Source organism: Candida jiufengensis, assembly GCF_024610255.1.
Source record: "Candida jiufengensis strain CBS 10846 chromosome Unknown scaffold4, whole genome shotgun sequence".
Lineage (NCBI taxonomy): Eukaryota > Fungi > Ascomycota > Pichiomycetes > Serinales > Debaryomycetaceae > Lodderomyces > Lodderomyces jiufengensis.
Window position 1 is genome coordinate 324,135 of NW_026261559.1, and position 18,170 is coordinate 342,304.

The window sequence follows — 18,170 nt, forward strand, 5'->3', positions numbered from 1 at the left end:
TATAAAATAAATTTGCATGTGCCCGATCTTTATTCAATTTAATTAGTGGTGGAGATAAAAGAAATTAAGGAGAATAAAGAGAAGTTACCGACCGAAAAAAATTAATATCTGAATGCTACCAATTAGATCAATTCATTTACCATTTATAGTAATTTTTTATTAACTAGTAGTACAAAATATCTATTATGAATATGTTTCAATTAATGTATCTCTTAAATTACCACCAATAGCATCTGGTTGAGCATCTTGTAATCTGAATATTGATTCAATAACTGATAATTCTGGTGCTGTTGTATCTGATCCTGCAACACTTAACCAATCATTTACAACCATACCTGCACCAACAACACTTGAACCTCTATTTACTGTACCTGCAACTAATGGAACTTGTAATAAACTACTTAATTCTTCTTGATCCTGTATTGAAGTTTGTGGATGTACTAAACCACCTTGATTACTTAAGGAACAATATGATCCAACTAATACATTACCTGCAATAGTTTGTCTAAATACTTCAACTCCTAATACATCTGCTATTAATTCTTCAGTTTCTCTTTCTATATCTGGATGTACTAAAGCAACATAATCATTACAACATATTACATTACCTAAAGCTGATAATCTTTCTTCAACTCTTTGTATTTTTACAGTATCAGGTAATGAATTTCTTAAATGCATTAATTCTTGATCTGTTGTTTGTGTTGGGACTAATAATCCTCTTCTATTCCCAGCTGTCATTCTCCCCACTATACGAGTACCTGCTATAGTTGTATGTACAATTGGTATAACATCACCTAATTCTGCTTCAAATGCTGAATAAAAATTTTCTGATCCTCCTACTGCTACTAAACAATATGAATTTGTTAATTTTGCAAATACTCCTACTTCATTTGAATTTTCAAATTGTGTTCTTGTAGCCATTGTATATTTATTGATATGTTAAATGTAAATTGATATAATCTGTTAAAATTATTATGATATTTAAGAATGTATTTAGTAAATATCTCTTCTCTGAAATTTTAAAAGCAAATCTTAAAGTAGTGGCAAATAGCACAAAAACAAAATTTGTATTGGTTTTGTGTTTCAAATTTCAAGATATGTTTATTTTTGTTTTTGTTATACCTTGAGTCACAACAATTTTAACTAGTTTGTTGGGTGTGATAATGGAATAAAGATTAAAGGCTTCAGTTATAAACTTTTCCAGAAACATTTAATTTTGTAAGCTCAGTGATAGTCATGTAGACTTTAAATTCGAACAAATTGTAGAACCAGCAATAAGTATGGAAAACTTAAAGTTTACATTAGGTGGATGTTATTAACTTAGAATTGGTATAGGAGTATCAACTTATTCTTTCCTAATTGTGTATTTGTCATCTTTTGAATTCTAATTCCGTAGAGTATGATTGTTTCAAATTTTGCAACAATTTCAAAATTCCTGCAGGTAGAGTATCAAAAAAAATATCTTTGTTAACAAATTATTAATTTATAATTAAACTTTATTATTTATTTTACTTTTTTCTATTTAATTTTTTTAATCAAGACCAGGGCTTGCTAAATAATCATCATCGTCATCTTCTTCTTCATTCCATTGATTTTCACCATCCATATCAATATCATCAGCTTCATGATTTGGTAAAACTTCTAAACCTTTTTCACCAACAACAACTTTTGCAATTTCTTTATCTTTAATTTGACCTCTTAATAAATAAATTGCTAATTTATTTAAAATTTCACTTTGAATTAATCTATTTAATGGTCTTGCACCTAAATCTGGTGACCAACCATTTTTACATAAATAATCTATTGCTGATTGATCTAATTCTAATTTTATATCTTTTCCATTATCTGCAAATCTTTTTTGAATTTCTGCTAATCTAATATAAACTATTTTGGCAATTCCCTTTCTACTTAATTTATTGAATATTACTATGTTTGTGATTCTATTAAGGAATTCTGGTCTGAAATGTGATTTAACTGCTGTCATAACCATTTCTTTTGTGGTTTCATTAATTTTACTTCCTTTATTTGCTTCAATATATTGTGCACCCAAATTTGAAGTTAATATAAAGATGGCATTTGAACAATTAATGACTTTACCTTGACCACTAGTTATTCTACCATCATCTAATACTTGTAATAATATAGTTAAAACATCTGGTGATGCTTTTTCCACTTCATCAAATAAAACAACTGAATATGGTTTTCTCAATAATCCTTCAGTTAATATACCTCCTTCTTCGTACCCTACGTATCCAGCCGTTGTACCAATTAATTTTGAACCAGAATGTTTTTCTGATAACTCACTACAATCAATTCTTAAAACTGCTTTTGGATCATGAAATAAGAAATTTGAAATTTGTTTTGCTAATTCAGTTTTACCAGTACCTGATTGACCCAAGAATAAAAATGATGGTGGTTGATTAGGATTAGCTAAACCAGACCTTCTTAATCTAATAGCATTTGATATAGCTCTTATAGCTTCAGGTTGACCAACAACTTCTTTTGATAATTCAACTTCCATATTGACTAATTTTGCATTTTCAGTTTGTGATAATTTTGCAACTGGAATACCACTTAATCTTGCAGCAGTTTCACAAATTTGTTCTGGACCAACTGCATTTTTAGTAAGACTTTCCAAATTTGAAGTTTCTTCTTCTGCAACTCTAACTTCTAATTCTTCAATTTGTTTTTCAACATCTGGTATAGCAAAATATCTTAAATCAGCAGCTGTAGCAGTATCATGTCTTCTTTCTGCGTCACTAGCTTTAATTTCTAAATCATCTAATTTTCTTTTTGCAGCAATTAATAAATCATGACCAGCACGTTCTTGTCTAAATCTTTCTCTTAAAGGACCTAATTGTTCTTCTATTTCAGCTTGTTTTTTTCTAGCTCCAACTAATCTATCTTTTGAAGCAGCATCTGCATCTTTATCTCTTTCTAGGGCATTAATTTCAACTTCTATTAAATGTAATTGTCTTTCCAAATTATCCAATTCTTCTGGTTTAGAATCACGAGCAACGGCCACTTGAGCAGCAGATTCATCAACTAAGTCAACGGCACTGTCAGGAAGTGCTCTATACGTCAAATATCTCAGCGCAAGTTGTGCGGCAACAACTAAAGCTGAATCTAAAATTCTTACTCCATGATGAATTTCATATCTTGGTTGAAGCCCTCTTAAAATTGCAATAGTTTCAGGTACAGTAGCAGCAGGTACATCAATACTTTGAAACCTTCTTTCAAAAGCAGCATCTTTAGAAATATATTTTCTATATTCAGCAAAAGTAGTTGCACCAATACAATGTAATTCTCCACGAGCTAAAGCAGGTTTTAATAAATTAGCAGCATCATTTTTACCATCACCCATTAACATATGAATTTCATCAATGAATAAAATAATAAATTCCTTTGACTTGGCTATATCTCCTAAAACACCTTTTAATCTTTCTTCAAATTCTCCTTTATATTTTGCACCAGCAGTTAATGCACCAAGATCTAATGAAAATAATCTTGCATTTGCTAAGATATTTGGAACATCTCCATCAACAATACGTTGAGCTACTCCCTCAGCAATAGTGGTTTTACCAACACCTGGATTTCCCACCAACACTGCGTTTGATTTTGATCTTCTTGCTAAAACTCTAATAACTCTTCTAATTTCTTCTTCTCTACCAATAACAGGATCAATTTTACCTTCCCTTGCCTTTTCAGTAAAATCTTCACAATATTTAGCTAAAAATTCATAATTTGATGAAGAATCAGCTTGTCTTGAATCAATTCTTTGATCACCTCTTAATTCAATTGCTTGAGTTTTAATTGCATCTGGTTTAACACCAGCTTCTTTAAAAATATCTTTTATTGATGAATCTTCCAATAATGCTAAAAGTATATGATCTTGTGCAATATAATAATCCTTTTGTTGAGTTTTAATCTTTGCAGCATTTTGTAAAACTTGTCCAGTTTGATAACTTGGTCTAACTTCTTCTGGTGGTGGATTTTGACTTGGTAATCTAACTAAATGTTTATTTACAACTCTTTCAAATTGTGGCCATTCAAATCTTGCTTTTTGAATCAAAGTCTTTAAATAAGCTGTTGAACCTTCTACATCATCAGTTGGTATAAAAGCAGCTAATAAATGAATTGGCATCAATTGACTATTTTGATGATCTTTACATATAGCAACAGCATTATTAATAATATTTAATGCATTATCTGTGTATCCTCCAGTATCTTCCATTTTTATATATAATAGAGGAAAAATTAAATGAAATTAAAAAGTAATTGAGTTGATCAGGTTATATTTATAATTCATTGAATTTGAGAAGGATTGCTTCAACTTTCGGAAAAAATGCGTGATGTACTAAAGTTCAAAAGAATAAATTAAAACTTAAAATTTCCATTAATTTCTCGCAGGTTCTAGCTAAATCTTAGCCATTTGTTCAACTCGTAAATTTGAATGCAAGGCGATATCAAAATTGGTCTGATAGTGATTTGATACAGTTTTTTTTCCTTTGCCATTTGAACCTGCTAATGCCTTGGACCAAATCATAAATGGCGTTATTTATTGTATTTTAATTTGGAATAACCAAAAAAGTTATGGATTTCTCGGAAAAATGTTATGACACAAAATTGAAGTTACAAAAAAATATGAAACTCTAACAAAGTTTAATAATTATTGAACTCTTATAGTATAGTTTTTAAACAAAGTATAATAACTAAAATTCCCAATTACTATACTTGGAATCAAAATTATTTATTAAAAATGATAGATCCAAATATTTAGGACTCTCAAGGTGTTTATGCTCACAAGATCATTAAAAATCTTACGACCTGCATATCACTATCTAATTATTCTCAACCCATAGATCTACTCATTTGGTATGCAATTTGAAACCCATTTACACACATTGAGATATATCCAGGCTAACGACTGGCCCCTTAGGTTAAAAAAAAAAGTAAATGAGATTAAGGTTAATCATAATAGCATTTATCTCTGATTTTCATAGCATTTTTGCAACAATATTTACTGAATTCATCAACCTAGATATATTACATTCATCATCATCTCAACAAACCCCACCAAAATTCAAAAAAGAACAGCCAAAAACTTACTCAATTGAATCACTTGATAAATTAGTATCACAACATTCAGACCTATTAAAAAACAAACAAAATGTATTTTTTCTAAAATCAACAAATAGTTCATTACAATATGACAAGAAAGAAAAAAATTGGATAGAATTTATTAAAGTAGATGCTCAATATGTACCAACATTACACAATATGAATTGGATTCCTATAACATCATGTCTAGAATCCATTCATGGAAGTGGTGGTTATTTAAGTAGATTCACAATCTTATATTTAGATACAACAATAGAAAACTATTTAGATTTATCAATTGGAATACCTACATATTTTGCATCAGGTATAAGTTTAGCAATTGGAGTAAGAGTAGGTTATGGTAAGTTATTAACTTTATTATTCAGTTGTTCAATAAATCCAGGAGAAATTGGTCAATTATTTATTAAACCTAAATATATAATTACACCGAATTTGAAAACCGTATTGTGGAAATTTAAAAATAAAAAAATGAATTCTTTGAAAATAAGATTTATAAAGCCGTTTAAGATGCTTGTTTTGGAGACTCCAGAGCATCAATGTTGGGTTAGTCGTGATATTGAAGATTTACAATGTTCTAAGATCATTGGTGATAAAATCGACATAAATTTATAAGGTAAAACGTAAAATGAGATTTTTAAAACAAGTCAACTGGCAAGATTAGAGTGGAATATCGGGAAAAGAATATCAGACTTTGTATCAATGACTTTAATTTAATTGAACTGTTATAAAACGTTTATAGAATGATTGAAAGTCAAAAAGAAAAGAAAAGTATACATTATAAACTAGCCCTTCCAAATCCTTACGACAGTATTAAAGTTTTAGATGTTACAGAAATTTTCAAAAACCGAACAAAACAAAAATTTTAGAATAAATTGAAATGACTGAGGACTTTACTTCACAAATTTGCGGAGTATTTACAAAATTGAAAGATGAGATTAAGTAGTTATGATTAAAATAATAATAATGTCTCTTTTTTTAATTTAGTACATTTTTATCTCTCGATCATGTACTGATATGTTAAAGGGCTTTACATTATTATACTGAGACCTGCATTTTTAAACCCGATCAAATTTGGTTTCTGTGGTACGACAAAGTCCTATCTATGATTCTCAACGATACTCTCTATTAATTGGAACTCTATGTTTTAAATCAGAATTCAAAGATTTTCGTAATAAAAGATTGACAAAATAAAGATAAAGCAGCATGTAATAAATTGGTGATAAGTCGTAGATAAAAAAAGACATTTTCTAAAGGTAACAATAAGAATGATATCATTGAAAAAAAAAGTAGAAGATTTGTTACATACCAAACGTTTAATTTTAGAATTATAATGTCAAATATTTTTAAAATATGTGGAGAAATTTTAATAATTAAATTTTTGATTGATTGATTGTAATTAAGCTCAAGAAATATTATCTTGACATTTGTCTAAATTACTTAAGAATAGGAGTACTTTGAGCTGATCTTAATATTAATACTTCATTTATTATTTGAAATATTTTGAAAAGATAAGAAATTTATTTATTTATTATTTTTTGCAAGTAGACAAAATTATTTAAACTTCATAAACAATAAAAAAAATATAATAATAAATTAAATAATAATAAAAAAAATAAAACCGAGAATCTCAACGGTTTTATTGAACCTGATTGCACTACTTTGTGCTACAGTAATTAAATTTTAATTATTATAAAAAAAGGGGGGATTTTTAATATACAGTACTTTTTTCTTTCATAAAAACAATAAATGCGGAGTAAAAAAAAAATAGTGTAGATTTCTTTTATAACATTTTTTTACATTATATAAAATTAAATTATTTTTATCAGCAAGATGAGGTTGTAAAAAAGGGAGTAATTGAGTTAAATTATTTTGAATTTGTATCATTTGTATCATTTTTTACTGTAGAAAGGGACAAATAGAATTAACATAAAGATTCTATAGTTTTATTAAAGAATTGTGTTAGTCTTGTAGGAAGTAATCTCCAATAGCAAATGGATAGCTGAGTAAAAGTATAATCTACATATCTTTTTTTTTAAATAATTCTTAATCTATTAAACCCTAACAGTTAAAATAAAAAATATATACAATATACAATATATACGTATATGTAATGTAAATTAATATCTATAATAAATCCCAAATAAAAATAAAAAACATAATAAATGAACTGAATTAAAAAAATGAACACCAAAAAAATTAATCATAACATCAAAAATAAATTTGTAAAACCATCATTAAAACTCTCATTAAAAATTCATGAAACACCTCTTTACTATTCATTACTAAATCTTCTAAATTTAAATTTTTTCATTTTACTTAAATAAGTTATTGAATTATCCATTATATTATTTATTGAAGAACCAATTGAAGAAGTATTTGAAGAAGTTGAATTATTTCTTGTAGTTCTTGGACTATTATTTAAATCTTCTAAAATTGAACTAGATGAATTATTTGAATTTATTTGATCTAATTGATCTAATTGAGTTAAGTTTGAAGTAGTTGATGAATTTGAAGGGATTGTATAATAATCATAACCCATTTTGGTTGTGGTGGTTGTTGTTGAAGTGGTGGTAGTAGTAGTATAGTGTGATGATTGTTGTAATGGTGGTGGTGAAATTGGTGGAGTTATTGGAGTTTTTATATTTTTTGTTGGTAGTGTTGTATTTGATCTTTTCACAGTTGGATTTTTAAAGTTTGAATTATTAGTTATTGTATTGTTGTTTCTACTAGTAATTGATGAAGTTTGTTCTGAGTTTCTTCTTATTAAAAGTGAATTTTGATAATCAATATTATTATGATTATTATTACAAAATTTATTATGATGATGATTTTTAACATATTTATGATATAGATTTGATAATATTTCATTTATAATATGAGTTTTACAAATTTTTAAAATTTGAAGAGTTGGAATTTCATTTTCATTTAGTTTACTAGTTATCTTATGTGGTAAATTAATTTCATAATCTGAATTTGAATTAAAATATTTATAATATAATATTGACCATTTTTCAATTATTAAAGAATTTGTTGATGTTGATGCATTTGTTATAATTGATAAAAATTGATTAATCTCCAAAATAAAATGTAAATTTTCTTGACAATGTATTGATTTTAAATAATTTGAAAAATTAGTTATACTAATTTCATTTTCTTCTTCATTAATATTATGTGGTTGATGTATTAATTCATATAATGTTGGTATATTTTTTATATTTTGTTGGTAATTAGTTATTGGTGAATAATAAAGTGGTATATCATCTTTATTATCGATAATATTATTATTATTATTATCATAATTACATGAATTACATAATATTGAAGAATCTATTGAATTATGTCTTGTATTTAAAATTGTATTTGGTTTTAGATGATAATCAGTCATGAATTATATAATATAAGATTATATAAAATGGTAAGGTAGTTAGTTGAAAGTAATCGATAATATAATGAATATAAATAAAAATTAGAGATTATAAATTTAATTAAAAAAGGATATAGATTATTATATATAACAAAAATTAGAATAATATCAAGAACAATAATAATGATATGATAAAAAAATAAAAACCGTTATTTTATTAAATAAAAATAAAAATTAAGAAAATTAACTTTAAACTTTAAACTTTAAAAATTATATTTTTATACATAACCATTGTGCAGGAAATTTGTTTTTTGTGGTTAAGCTAAATGTCGTATTGGATTAATTCTTTATTGTCTCAATATTTTTTTCTAATATATTTTATTTATTATGCATGATTGTGTACTTAATTAACAATTATAACTTCACTAAGGTTAATAACTTCACTTCAAAAAACTTTGGCCAGCTACAATTTTGTAATTCAGTATCAATCAAGTAAACTCCACGTCAATATATCGGGTATCAAGAATAAATATGAAATGAGAACGTGTTTCAAAAGTTAAGATTTAAATTATAGTAAAATCAAGATTTGAAAACTAAAACCTAATTATAATCTGAACTATATTAAACATCAAATAACCAATTTTAGTAATTAATCAACTTTATTTTACTTCAAAATAATAACTATTTAAACTTTTATTGTTCAGTTTAAAGTTATTGGATTTTTATTATTAAGGTACTTTTATTGTTAGATCGATAAAATTTATTAGTCTTTGCATTAAATAACTTCTATATTATAAAATTCAATACTCCTCATTTTTCAAACGTTTTTTTATTAAATTATCAATTCAAATACATAAATGATATATTAATTGAATTTTGCATTGAAGAACGTTCTTTATAATGTGAGAATCAATTTTATAACCATCTCTCAAATGTTCTATCATGGGTCTCATAATTATAACCGAATTATTACTGAAAGTATACTAACCGGTGATAATTTTTTATAATCATTTTCTTTTATTTTGAGTCTACTGATTATTTAAATCTAGAAGAAACAAAATATTAATAATAATAATCTATCATATTAATCAAAAAATCAATGATACTAAATTTATTATAATAATTTAATCAAATACTTCAATTTGAAGAGTTAAGAAAATATTTATTATTATATTTTTATAATAACAGTTGGGTTCAAGAAAATTTCTTTACGAATTTTATTATAACTCTCTTATAATTATTACTACAATAATGTTATCTTCAGTATCTTCAGTTTATTTTGCTTTTCTCTATAATTCTAATAGGAGGATTACCTTTGAAATAAGAAAAATTAATAAACTAGAAAATCTTTAACTTTAATAAATTATTCTTTGCAAGCTGGAAAAAGAAATAGTATATAAAAAATATTTGAAAGTCTATATTCAATAGCTAGTAAAATTGTGTTTACTACACAAGTTTTTAGTAAGTAAGTAATATAAGTTGGAGCAATTAAGTATCTCTAACTTAAAAATTATAGAACACAAGATTATTTTATGTAGAATATCTTTACATCATGTCATAGATGTAAAAAATATTATTTTACTTATTATTATTAATTTAAAGTTTATGAAGACATTTTGATTTAGTTAAATAAAAATCGCGTTCTACTTTAAAGTTTCAAAAAAGTATAAAAAATAAAAGTCGTCAAACTTTAAACATTAAAACAATTCAAATGCCACAAACAAAAAAATTTGATAAACTCTATTTGAAAGAGAATAAGCCATAATCAAATAATCAATAAATGTGTGGTTAGAGGTTATGTCAATGTTTAATAGATTAGAAAATAACGGTTGCTCTGGTTTGTATCCTTACATAATATTTAGTTTAACTCCATTCGTTTGTTTTATGAAAGTTAACGGTTAATTTGATAACAATTGTAACGAGTTCATAACTAGTGAAGAAATCAGACTTTTTATTTTATACTTTCTAATACTAAAATTTAAGTTAATAAATATTTCATAAATTGAGAGATTTATTTTTTTTATTTTTTAATTCTTATTTAAAAACGTTTTTCGTAAAACTTTAAAAACGTTATTTTAAAACTTATGAAATGCGGAGTTTTTTTATTATACAACAGAAATAAAATTTCTTTTATAACAAATTTCTATTTTTATTATTCAAAATCAGTTCAAATTCATTTCTTTCTAATGTGTTGATTTAATTATAATTAAATTTGTAAATTAATTATTTTACCCTACTTGAAAAAACCTTAAATTTTATCGATATAAACAATAAATAAACCACATTACTTTGTGTTTAAATCACTTAAAAAATGTCTCTTTTGTTACAAAGATATGATAACATAACCTGATAATTTTATAATTGCTACATTTTCTTTATATTCTCTTTATGTCTCTATTCTTTGTTTTATTTTCAACGGTTTTCAGGAGTTACTTAACCCTCTAAACATGTAATTTGACTGGAATTAGAGACTAAAATGTTCGGTTATGGATATTTTTTTTTATTGATCTGATTAATAACAAGCATTTATAGTACTTAGGAATTTGAAATACATTCAAGAAACTTATGTATTCATGATCTTGTAGTTTCACATTTAGACCACTGTAGAATGAGTCAATTTTTAAGTAACAATTAGAGCAGATCATCAAAAGTATCTACGAAAATTTAATGTCTCGAGAAATTTAATATTGTAGATCTTTAATCTTTTTCTCTTTTAACGTTATTGATCTCCAATCATAAAGATATTAATTTACGAATAGGAATAGAGATCAGTGAGTATTTCTGTTATTGGATGAAATTTTGAATCTAGTATTTTTTTCTTGAACATGAGTTTCAGATTACTGGTTTAATTTTAATTAGCCAAAACAAAACGCAAAATCTCGGAAACTAAGAAATTTAAAATACTCCAGTTATTTTTTTAATTTTTTTAGTCAGGAGATTTAAAAATGTCAAAAGTTAATATTTAGTTTTATATTTATTTTGTGTGTTTTTTTCCGGAAAGTGGTTGCAAAAAAATAAATCTTAGACTCTTCGTGAAGGTATGAGACATTGATTTAATTTGTAATTTATTAAGTCAAAAGTAATGACTTCATGAAGAGTCATGAGGTGAGCCAAGTTATAGTTCTAAAGAATTCAAGTAACACAGCTTACAATTTTTAAAACAATATTGAGTAAATTCAGCACTGAATAGATTTTGTTTGTTTTATTATTTTTTTTTCAATACTTTGTATGTTTAATCAACGCCCATTTGGCTTGCTCAATAAGAGGGAATAAACTAAATTTGAGAGGGTTAAGTCTGTTTCTTGCTTTATTTGAGTTAATGAAGTATTTTCATTACGTGCTTGTGTGCATTATTCTGAGCACCACTTTTTTTAAATTGTTCAGCGGAAAGTTCTTCATTTTTCGGACCCGATTGTCGAAAGGGCAGATACTTTATATAAAATTTTAGGTACTTGTTTGACTCAATCATTCGACTTGGTGTTAAGTCAGAGTTGCATATTAGAGAATCAGTCTGATTCGATGTTCTTGTGTCCCTTTGTTAATCTATATAGATTTTGTTGATTTAGCTCGAGACTGTATGTTTAGAGCTTTAAAGCAATATGTAGTTAGCTTGGGTTTATTAGTAAAAGAACATCATTAATAAATTCCGCAATAATTTACGAATGTTGAGAGAAATTTTAATTGGAAAAAGTAATCGTATAAAGAATTTAATTTACAAGTCACACTTAATTAGATTCGATTCTTCTATCTGATCACTTCAATAAACGTGGAGTTATTTTCGTGTTTGAAACCTTCACCATAATAATTTTCAGATTTGCAATCTTGGTAGAAATATTCTTTTAGGGAAAGAAGAACCAACCGTTTTTAACCTCAGACCTATTTATCCTCCTAAGTTTAGACCAAAGGATGGAATTTCGTTCGTGTTTATGTTCTTGCTTCACTAGTCTCGAGCTGCTACATACGCTGGTTGATGATTTAATGATTGATATAAATATATGAGCGGACTTTCATTTGTATGAACAAAACGTTATAAACACCGTCGCTATTTGAAAAAACACCGTTGTATAAACCCAATTTGGAGCATTATTTCGGTACCGTAAATTATAATGCCGCTTTTTGAGCCATTCCTACGAAATTTAAACAAGGTCACTAGCGCTTGGTTAAAAGATATAATTTTACAGCTTATTATGTTTTTACCCATGACTAACTAATGTTGAAGCTATTTAGTTAAAGTTTGGTCGAGGTCATACATGTAGCTCAAAAAAGCCATTTACATTGAAGGGTTCAGTCATTAGATGAAACTCCGAGAACTTCATAAATTATATGATTACATCACGTTAAGCGGTAAAAGTTCTATTATTCCGTCCTTGTGGTGTACACAGTTATTTACAAACTTAAGCTACTGAGTTGAACTGGATGATTTTATCTCCATCAGTTTGATTCGATGGACTTAGGACCCATTACTTCTTGATTGAGATCATTAAGTCCCTCACTATTCAACCCGAAAACGGTGATCAATTTGATACAAAATTTGACGTGAAAAGTTTAATCTAAAACCAAAAAGAAATTTTATGTTAACAGCGGAATTATCTGAAAAAACAAAATAATATATCAAAATTTCAAAACAATACGAAGATTAATTATTAAAGATAAAAAAATGATTCAAATTGATACAGAGATTTACTCAAATAAACTTTTCGTGATCAACAACTTGTAGTAATTACTTTAATCATTTATTAAGTTAGACTTTTGTATATATATTCAATCAAATCCACTATCATTTTCAATTCAAGTTTGATAATTATTTTTCATTTAATTTTTGATACCTAAATTTAATCAATGCCTATAACATTAAATATCCAGGTTGATAAAATTTACAATAGCTATCAACTCATAAAAATCATATAACATCAAAAAGACATAAATTTTAGATATTATCAATTACTTATGGAAGATATAGAAGAAGAAAGTAAGCTTGGTAATCAAGTGGAAAAATTAACTGGAGATAACGAAGATATAGAAAATCAAAACCATTTGAGAAAATCGGAATCAATTAAACTGAAACTGTTATATCCATACACAATATTTGAAAAAAATGAGAAAATCATATTAATTTTAATTTTAAGTTCAGTTGGATTTTGGAGTACTTGTAGTTCTCCAATTTATTTCCCTGCTTTACCCACGTTAACTTCATATTTCCATACGTCAGAATCAATAATGAATATTTCGGTAGTTTGTTATCTATTATTTCAAGGTATTACCCCCACAATATCTTCAAATCTAGCTGATACGTTTGGTAGACGACCAGTTATACTAGCTAGTTTATTAATTTTTGTTGCTTCATGTATTGCCTTATCTCAAACTAACGTCTATTGGTTATTAGCCGTACTTAGGTGTATTCAAGCCGCTGGAATAGCTCCAGTTATTGCAATTAGTTCAGGAGTAAGTGGTGATGTATGTACACCAGCAAATAGAGGATCAATGGTTGGTGCAACTGCTGGTTTACAATTACTTGGCAATGGTATTGGTGGATTATTTGGAGCTGCTTTGATCTCGGGTTTCGGTACTTGGAGAGCTATATTTGTATTTTTAGCTATTGGTGGTGGTGTTACTTTTGTTGGTGCTTTTTTCTTTTTAGCTGAAACTTCAAGACAGATCGTAGGTAATGGGACTGTTATGCCTAAGAACTTATTGAATAAAGCCGTTTTAATTTATTTACCTTTTTTTAAAAAGAAAATGACTAATGATGTTGCTACTATTGAACCAAAAAAAAAATTTGATATTTTAGGACCATTCAAGATTTTCATCAAGAAGGAAGTCTTCCTCATTTTGCTCCCGCTGGGAATCCAATTTGCGGTATGGTCCATGGTATTGACTTCATTATCTACTGAATTAGAAGGTCCAAAGTATGATTATAGTGTTATGCATGTTGGTTTAATTTATTTACCTCAGGGTCTTTCTTGTTTTGTTGCTTCTATGACTGCTGGTAAGGCTATGAACTGGTATTATAAATACAGAAAGAATTTATTTGACAAAAGAATGGAGAATGTACCAAAAGATCAAATTCCAGCTTTTAATATTGTTGCTACGAGAATCACACTTACTGTTGTACCTGCTTCTTTAATGATCATAGGTTTGATAATCTTTGGTTGGTGTATTCAATATCGAAGACATATCATATCAATAATAATATCAACTATCCTTATAGCATTTTCATCATCAGTAATGATTGCCATTTGTACAACATTATTAGTAGATTTGTACCCAAATCAAGGAAGTGCATCAGCAAGTTGTTTAAACTTAATGAGATGTTGGCTAGCTGCTCTTGGAGTTGGTGTACTAGACAAGATGATAGCAAAATTAGATCTTGGTGGAACATATACATTAATTGCTGGAATATGTTTGATTTTAGATTTATGCTTGGTTTATGTACTTTATTGTACAAATAAGGAATTAAGAGATTTTTCATCAAATCAAAGTACAAGAGTTAGTAGTACTGAATCTTCTATAATAGAGTAGATCAGACATTTATTTATTTGATATATTCATTTTACTAAATTTTTTGTTTGTAGATTTGTTTTTTTTTGCAGCATTATGTGTTTCATATTTTAGTTCTGAAACACTACGTTTTCCGAATATAAAATTAATTCCGGTAAAAAAAATAAAATATTATATATACAAGAAATTGTTATAAACAAATTGCAACATCAAAAGCTTGTCCAAATGAATATGCCAGTGAGAACGAATACCTTGAAGTGATATTAGGGCTAGATAATGCTAAAGTTGTTGTTATTGTTCAAAGATGGAAGATGAGGACATAAGATCGCCAAATTTAACTGCTCAAGATGGAAGTAAAAAAGAACCAAGAATCGATTCAATCTTACTAGATTCAGTTGCTCAACCGGCACCATACACAATCTTAAATCGAGATGAAAAAATCATTATTGTCATCATAACAAGTCTTTCAGCGTATGGTCAACTTTATCAACATCGATCTATTTCCCAGCATTACCTCAATTATCAACAACATTTAATTTATCTCCACAAATCATCAATATTTCAATAGTTTCATACTTAATTTTTCAAGGTATAACACCAACAATTATAGGTACAATATCAGATTCTTATGGAAGAAGACCAAGTCTTCTAGTTTGCTTATTGAGTTATTGCATAGTTTGCGTAGCTATAAGTTTCATAGACGTTTATTGGGCATTAGCTGTTTTGAGATGTTTCCAAGCAGCTGCTATAGCTCCAATAATTTCAATAAGTTCAGCAATAATGTCAGATATAACAGAGACCAAAGATAGGGGTAAATATATTGGAGCTAATATTGGATTACAATTGGTTGGTCAGGCTTTTGGATCATTGGTTGGTTCTTTATTAATTGCCAGATTTGATACTTGGAGAAGTTTGTTTGTCTTTTTGGCGATTGGAAGTGGGAGTGTTATGGTTATTGTTATGATTGTTTTGCCTGAGACTAATAGGAAATTAGTTGGGAATTTATCTGTTACACCAATTAATATATTAAATAGAGCACCTATACTTCATTTATCATCTTTTCAAAGAAGGCTCAATAATGCTACTGAAACAATTTTAAAAGGTGAACCAATCAATTATTTAGATCCTTTCAAGATTTTATTCCAACCTATGATATTTATGGCGATGTTAGCTAGTGGGTTTCAATTCACTGCTTTTACAATGTGTTTAACATCAATGTCAACTTTGCTAGAGGTGGATTATGGTTTTACGATAATTCAAGTTGGTTTATGTTATTTGGCACCTGGGTTAGGAACACTAATGGGTTCATATATAACTGGTAGAATTATTGATTTTTTATATGCAAAACAAAAGAATAAACATACTGCCGAGTATAGTCATTTGCAGGTTGATGAGAGACCAAAGTTCAATTTGGTTGAAAGTAGATTCCAAACTTCGGGTTATACCACCACCATAATAGCTTTATTCTTGGAAGTGTTTGGTTGGTGTTTACAATACCAGATTCACATTGCACCTATGTTAATATCAACTTTTTTCATATCAATTGGAACCGTCTCATTTATAAGTAGTATGAATACTTTATTACTAGATTTATTTCCTGACAAAGGTTCATCAGCTACTGCTTGTCTAAATATCGTCAGATGTTTACTTGCTGCTTGTGGAATTGGTGTTTTACAAAATATGGTTGATGCAATAGGTCTTGGAGGTACCTATACCATAATGTCAGGTTTCGTATTGACATCATTTTTAGTTCTACTATTTATCAAAAAACGTGTATCACACCAACTTAAAGATTAAATGTATATATTTACAATCATAAATAGAATGTCATGTATATAAGAACTGTATCTATATATAGCTTTCATTATTAGCAAAACAAAGATCTATAAATTTGTATATGGGTTAGAAAAAGTGTAGATGTAAAATGTTTGAAAGTTGTTTATTGTGAAGCACATTGAACTCCTGGACCAGCACCTTGTCCATCTTCGTCATCATCATCATAAGCAGTTCTTCTTTGTTGATGTCTTGCAGGATCGTACTTACTCATATGTTCTTCATCAACTTCTGCACCTTCTGGAATCTTAATTTCTTGTCTTGGTGGTAAAATTGTTGCTAATTCTTTCAATTTATCTTCATCAGCAAAATGATTTGGTGGGAATTTAACTGAAAATTTGAGGATTAAATTACCTTTACCACCATGTCTATAAATTGGCATACCTTGACCTTCAATAATTTTTAATTCACCTGGTGCTATAACTTCACCTGGTACAACATGAATTTTAATCCAATCACCGGATATGTGTTTAAATGCAATTTCTCCACCTGCTAAAGCAGTTAATAAATCAATTTCATATTCCTTATATAAATCATTACCTTTTCTTTGAAATTCAGCATTTGGTCTTTCATCAATAACAAATATGACATCACCTGGAGTAATACCTGGTTCTTGATCACCTTCACCACTAAAAACAATTCTTTGACCGTCTTTCATACCTGGATCAACGTGAACTTGTAAAATTTTTCTTTCAGTTGTTGTTTTTTTACCTTTACATGATGTACATCTATCTTTTGGATCACATAAATCTCCCGTACCTTGACATTTATCACAAACAGTTTGAAATCTTTGAATCATTGGTCCCATTTGTCTAGTAACAAATTTCATACCAGTACCATGACAATCTGGACATTCTTTAACTTTACCTTCTGCTCCACCTCTACCATCACAATCTTTACATAATACTGTTTTATTTAAAGCTAATTTGGTAGTTTTACCCTTATATAAATCTTCTAATGTACATCCAATACTATGTTTAATATCTTTACCTCTTGTAGGTCTTTGAGCTTGACCACCAAATCCTCCACCAAAAAATTGTGAAAAAATGTCTTCAGCATTCATTCCTCCTGGACCTCCTTGTCCAGATAATCCTTCTTCACCATATGAATCATAAACTTCTCTTTTTTGATCATCTGATAATACTTCATATGCATGGCTAATTTCTTTGAATTTTTCAGCTGCTTCTGGTGTTGGATTTTTATCTGGATGATATTTTAATGCGGCTTTCCTATAAGCTTTTTTCAATTCTGATTCACTTGCAGTTGGTGAAACCCCCAAGGTATCATAAAATTTAGTATCTTTAACCATTTTTGTAATTATATTATTTTACTTAAAATTATTTAAACAATTGAA

At 27.6% G+C, this 18,170-nt stretch overlaps 7 protein-coding genes across 7 annotated transcripts; 3 read left to right on the forward strand and 4 right to left on the reverse strand. All coding sequences in view use genetic code 12, as the record gives it.

The window, feature by feature from the left end:
* Window positions 1-183: 183 nt before the first annotated feature.
* On the reverse strand, window positions 184-921 carry KGF54_002074 (translation initiation factor 6; the record flags this gene model as incomplete). The annotated part of the gene is made up of 1 exon (XM_051762514.1): window positions 184-921. One exon carries the CDS (start codon window positions 919-921, stop codon window positions 184-186), a length of 738 nt encoding a protein of 245 aa, XP_051620586.1.
* A 610-nt stretch (window positions 922-1,531) lies between these two features.
* HSP104 (chaperone ATPase) lies at window positions 1,532-4,234 on the reverse strand (the record flags this gene model as incomplete). The annotated part of the gene is made up of 1 exon (XM_051762515.1): window positions 1,532-4,234. The coding sequence occupies one exon, from the start codon at window positions 4,232-4,234 to the stop codon at window positions 1,532-1,534; it is 2,703 nt and encodes a 900-aa protein (XP_051620587.1).
* Window positions 4,235-4,956: 722 nt separating this feature from the next.
* KGF54_002076 (uncharacterized protein) lies at window positions 4,957-5,733 on the forward strand (the record flags this gene model as incomplete). The annotated part of the gene is made up of 1 exon (XM_051762516.1): window positions 4,957-5,733. One exon carries the CDS (start codon window positions 4,957-4,959, stop codon window positions 5,731-5,733), a length of 777 nt encoding a protein of 258 aa, XP_051620588.1.
* A 1,660-nt stretch (window positions 5,734-7,393) lies between these two features.
* KGF54_002077 (regulator of G-protein signaling domain-containing protein) lies at window positions 7,394-8,506 on the reverse strand (the record flags this gene model as incomplete). Its single annotated transcript, XM_051762517.1, has 1 exon — window positions 7,394-8,506. One exon carries the CDS (start codon window positions 8,504-8,506, stop codon window positions 7,394-7,396), a length of 1,113 nt encoding a protein of 370 aa, XP_051620589.1.
* Window positions 8,507-13,432: 4,926 nt separating this feature from the next.
* KGF54_002078 (QDR1) lies at window positions 13,433-15,004 on the forward strand (the record flags this gene model as incomplete). The annotated part of the gene is made up of 1 exon (XM_051762518.1): window positions 13,433-15,004. The coding sequence occupies one exon, from the start codon at window positions 13,433-13,435 to the stop codon at window positions 15,002-15,004; it is 1,572 nt and encodes a 523-aa protein (XP_051620590.1).
* Window positions 15,005-15,287: 283 nt separating this feature from the next.
* On the forward strand, window positions 15,288-16,780 carry KGF54_002079 (QDR2; the record flags this gene model as incomplete). The annotated part of the gene is made up of 2 exons (XM_051762519.1): window positions 15,288-15,454; window positions 15,712-16,780. 2 exons carry the CDS (start codon window positions 15,288-15,290, stop codon window positions 16,778-16,780), a joined length of 1,236 nt encoding a protein of 411 aa, XP_051620591.1.
* Window positions 16,781-16,922: 142 nt separating this feature from the next.
* Window positions 16,923-18,125, reverse strand: YDJ1 (type I HSP40 co-chaperone; the record flags this gene model as incomplete). Its single annotated transcript, XM_051762521.1, has 1 exon — window positions 16,923-18,125. The coding sequence occupies one exon, from the start codon at window positions 18,123-18,125 to the stop codon at window positions 16,923-16,925; it is 1,203 nt and encodes a 400-aa protein (XP_051620592.1).
* Between the last annotated feature and the right edge of the window lie 45 nt (window positions 18,126-18,170).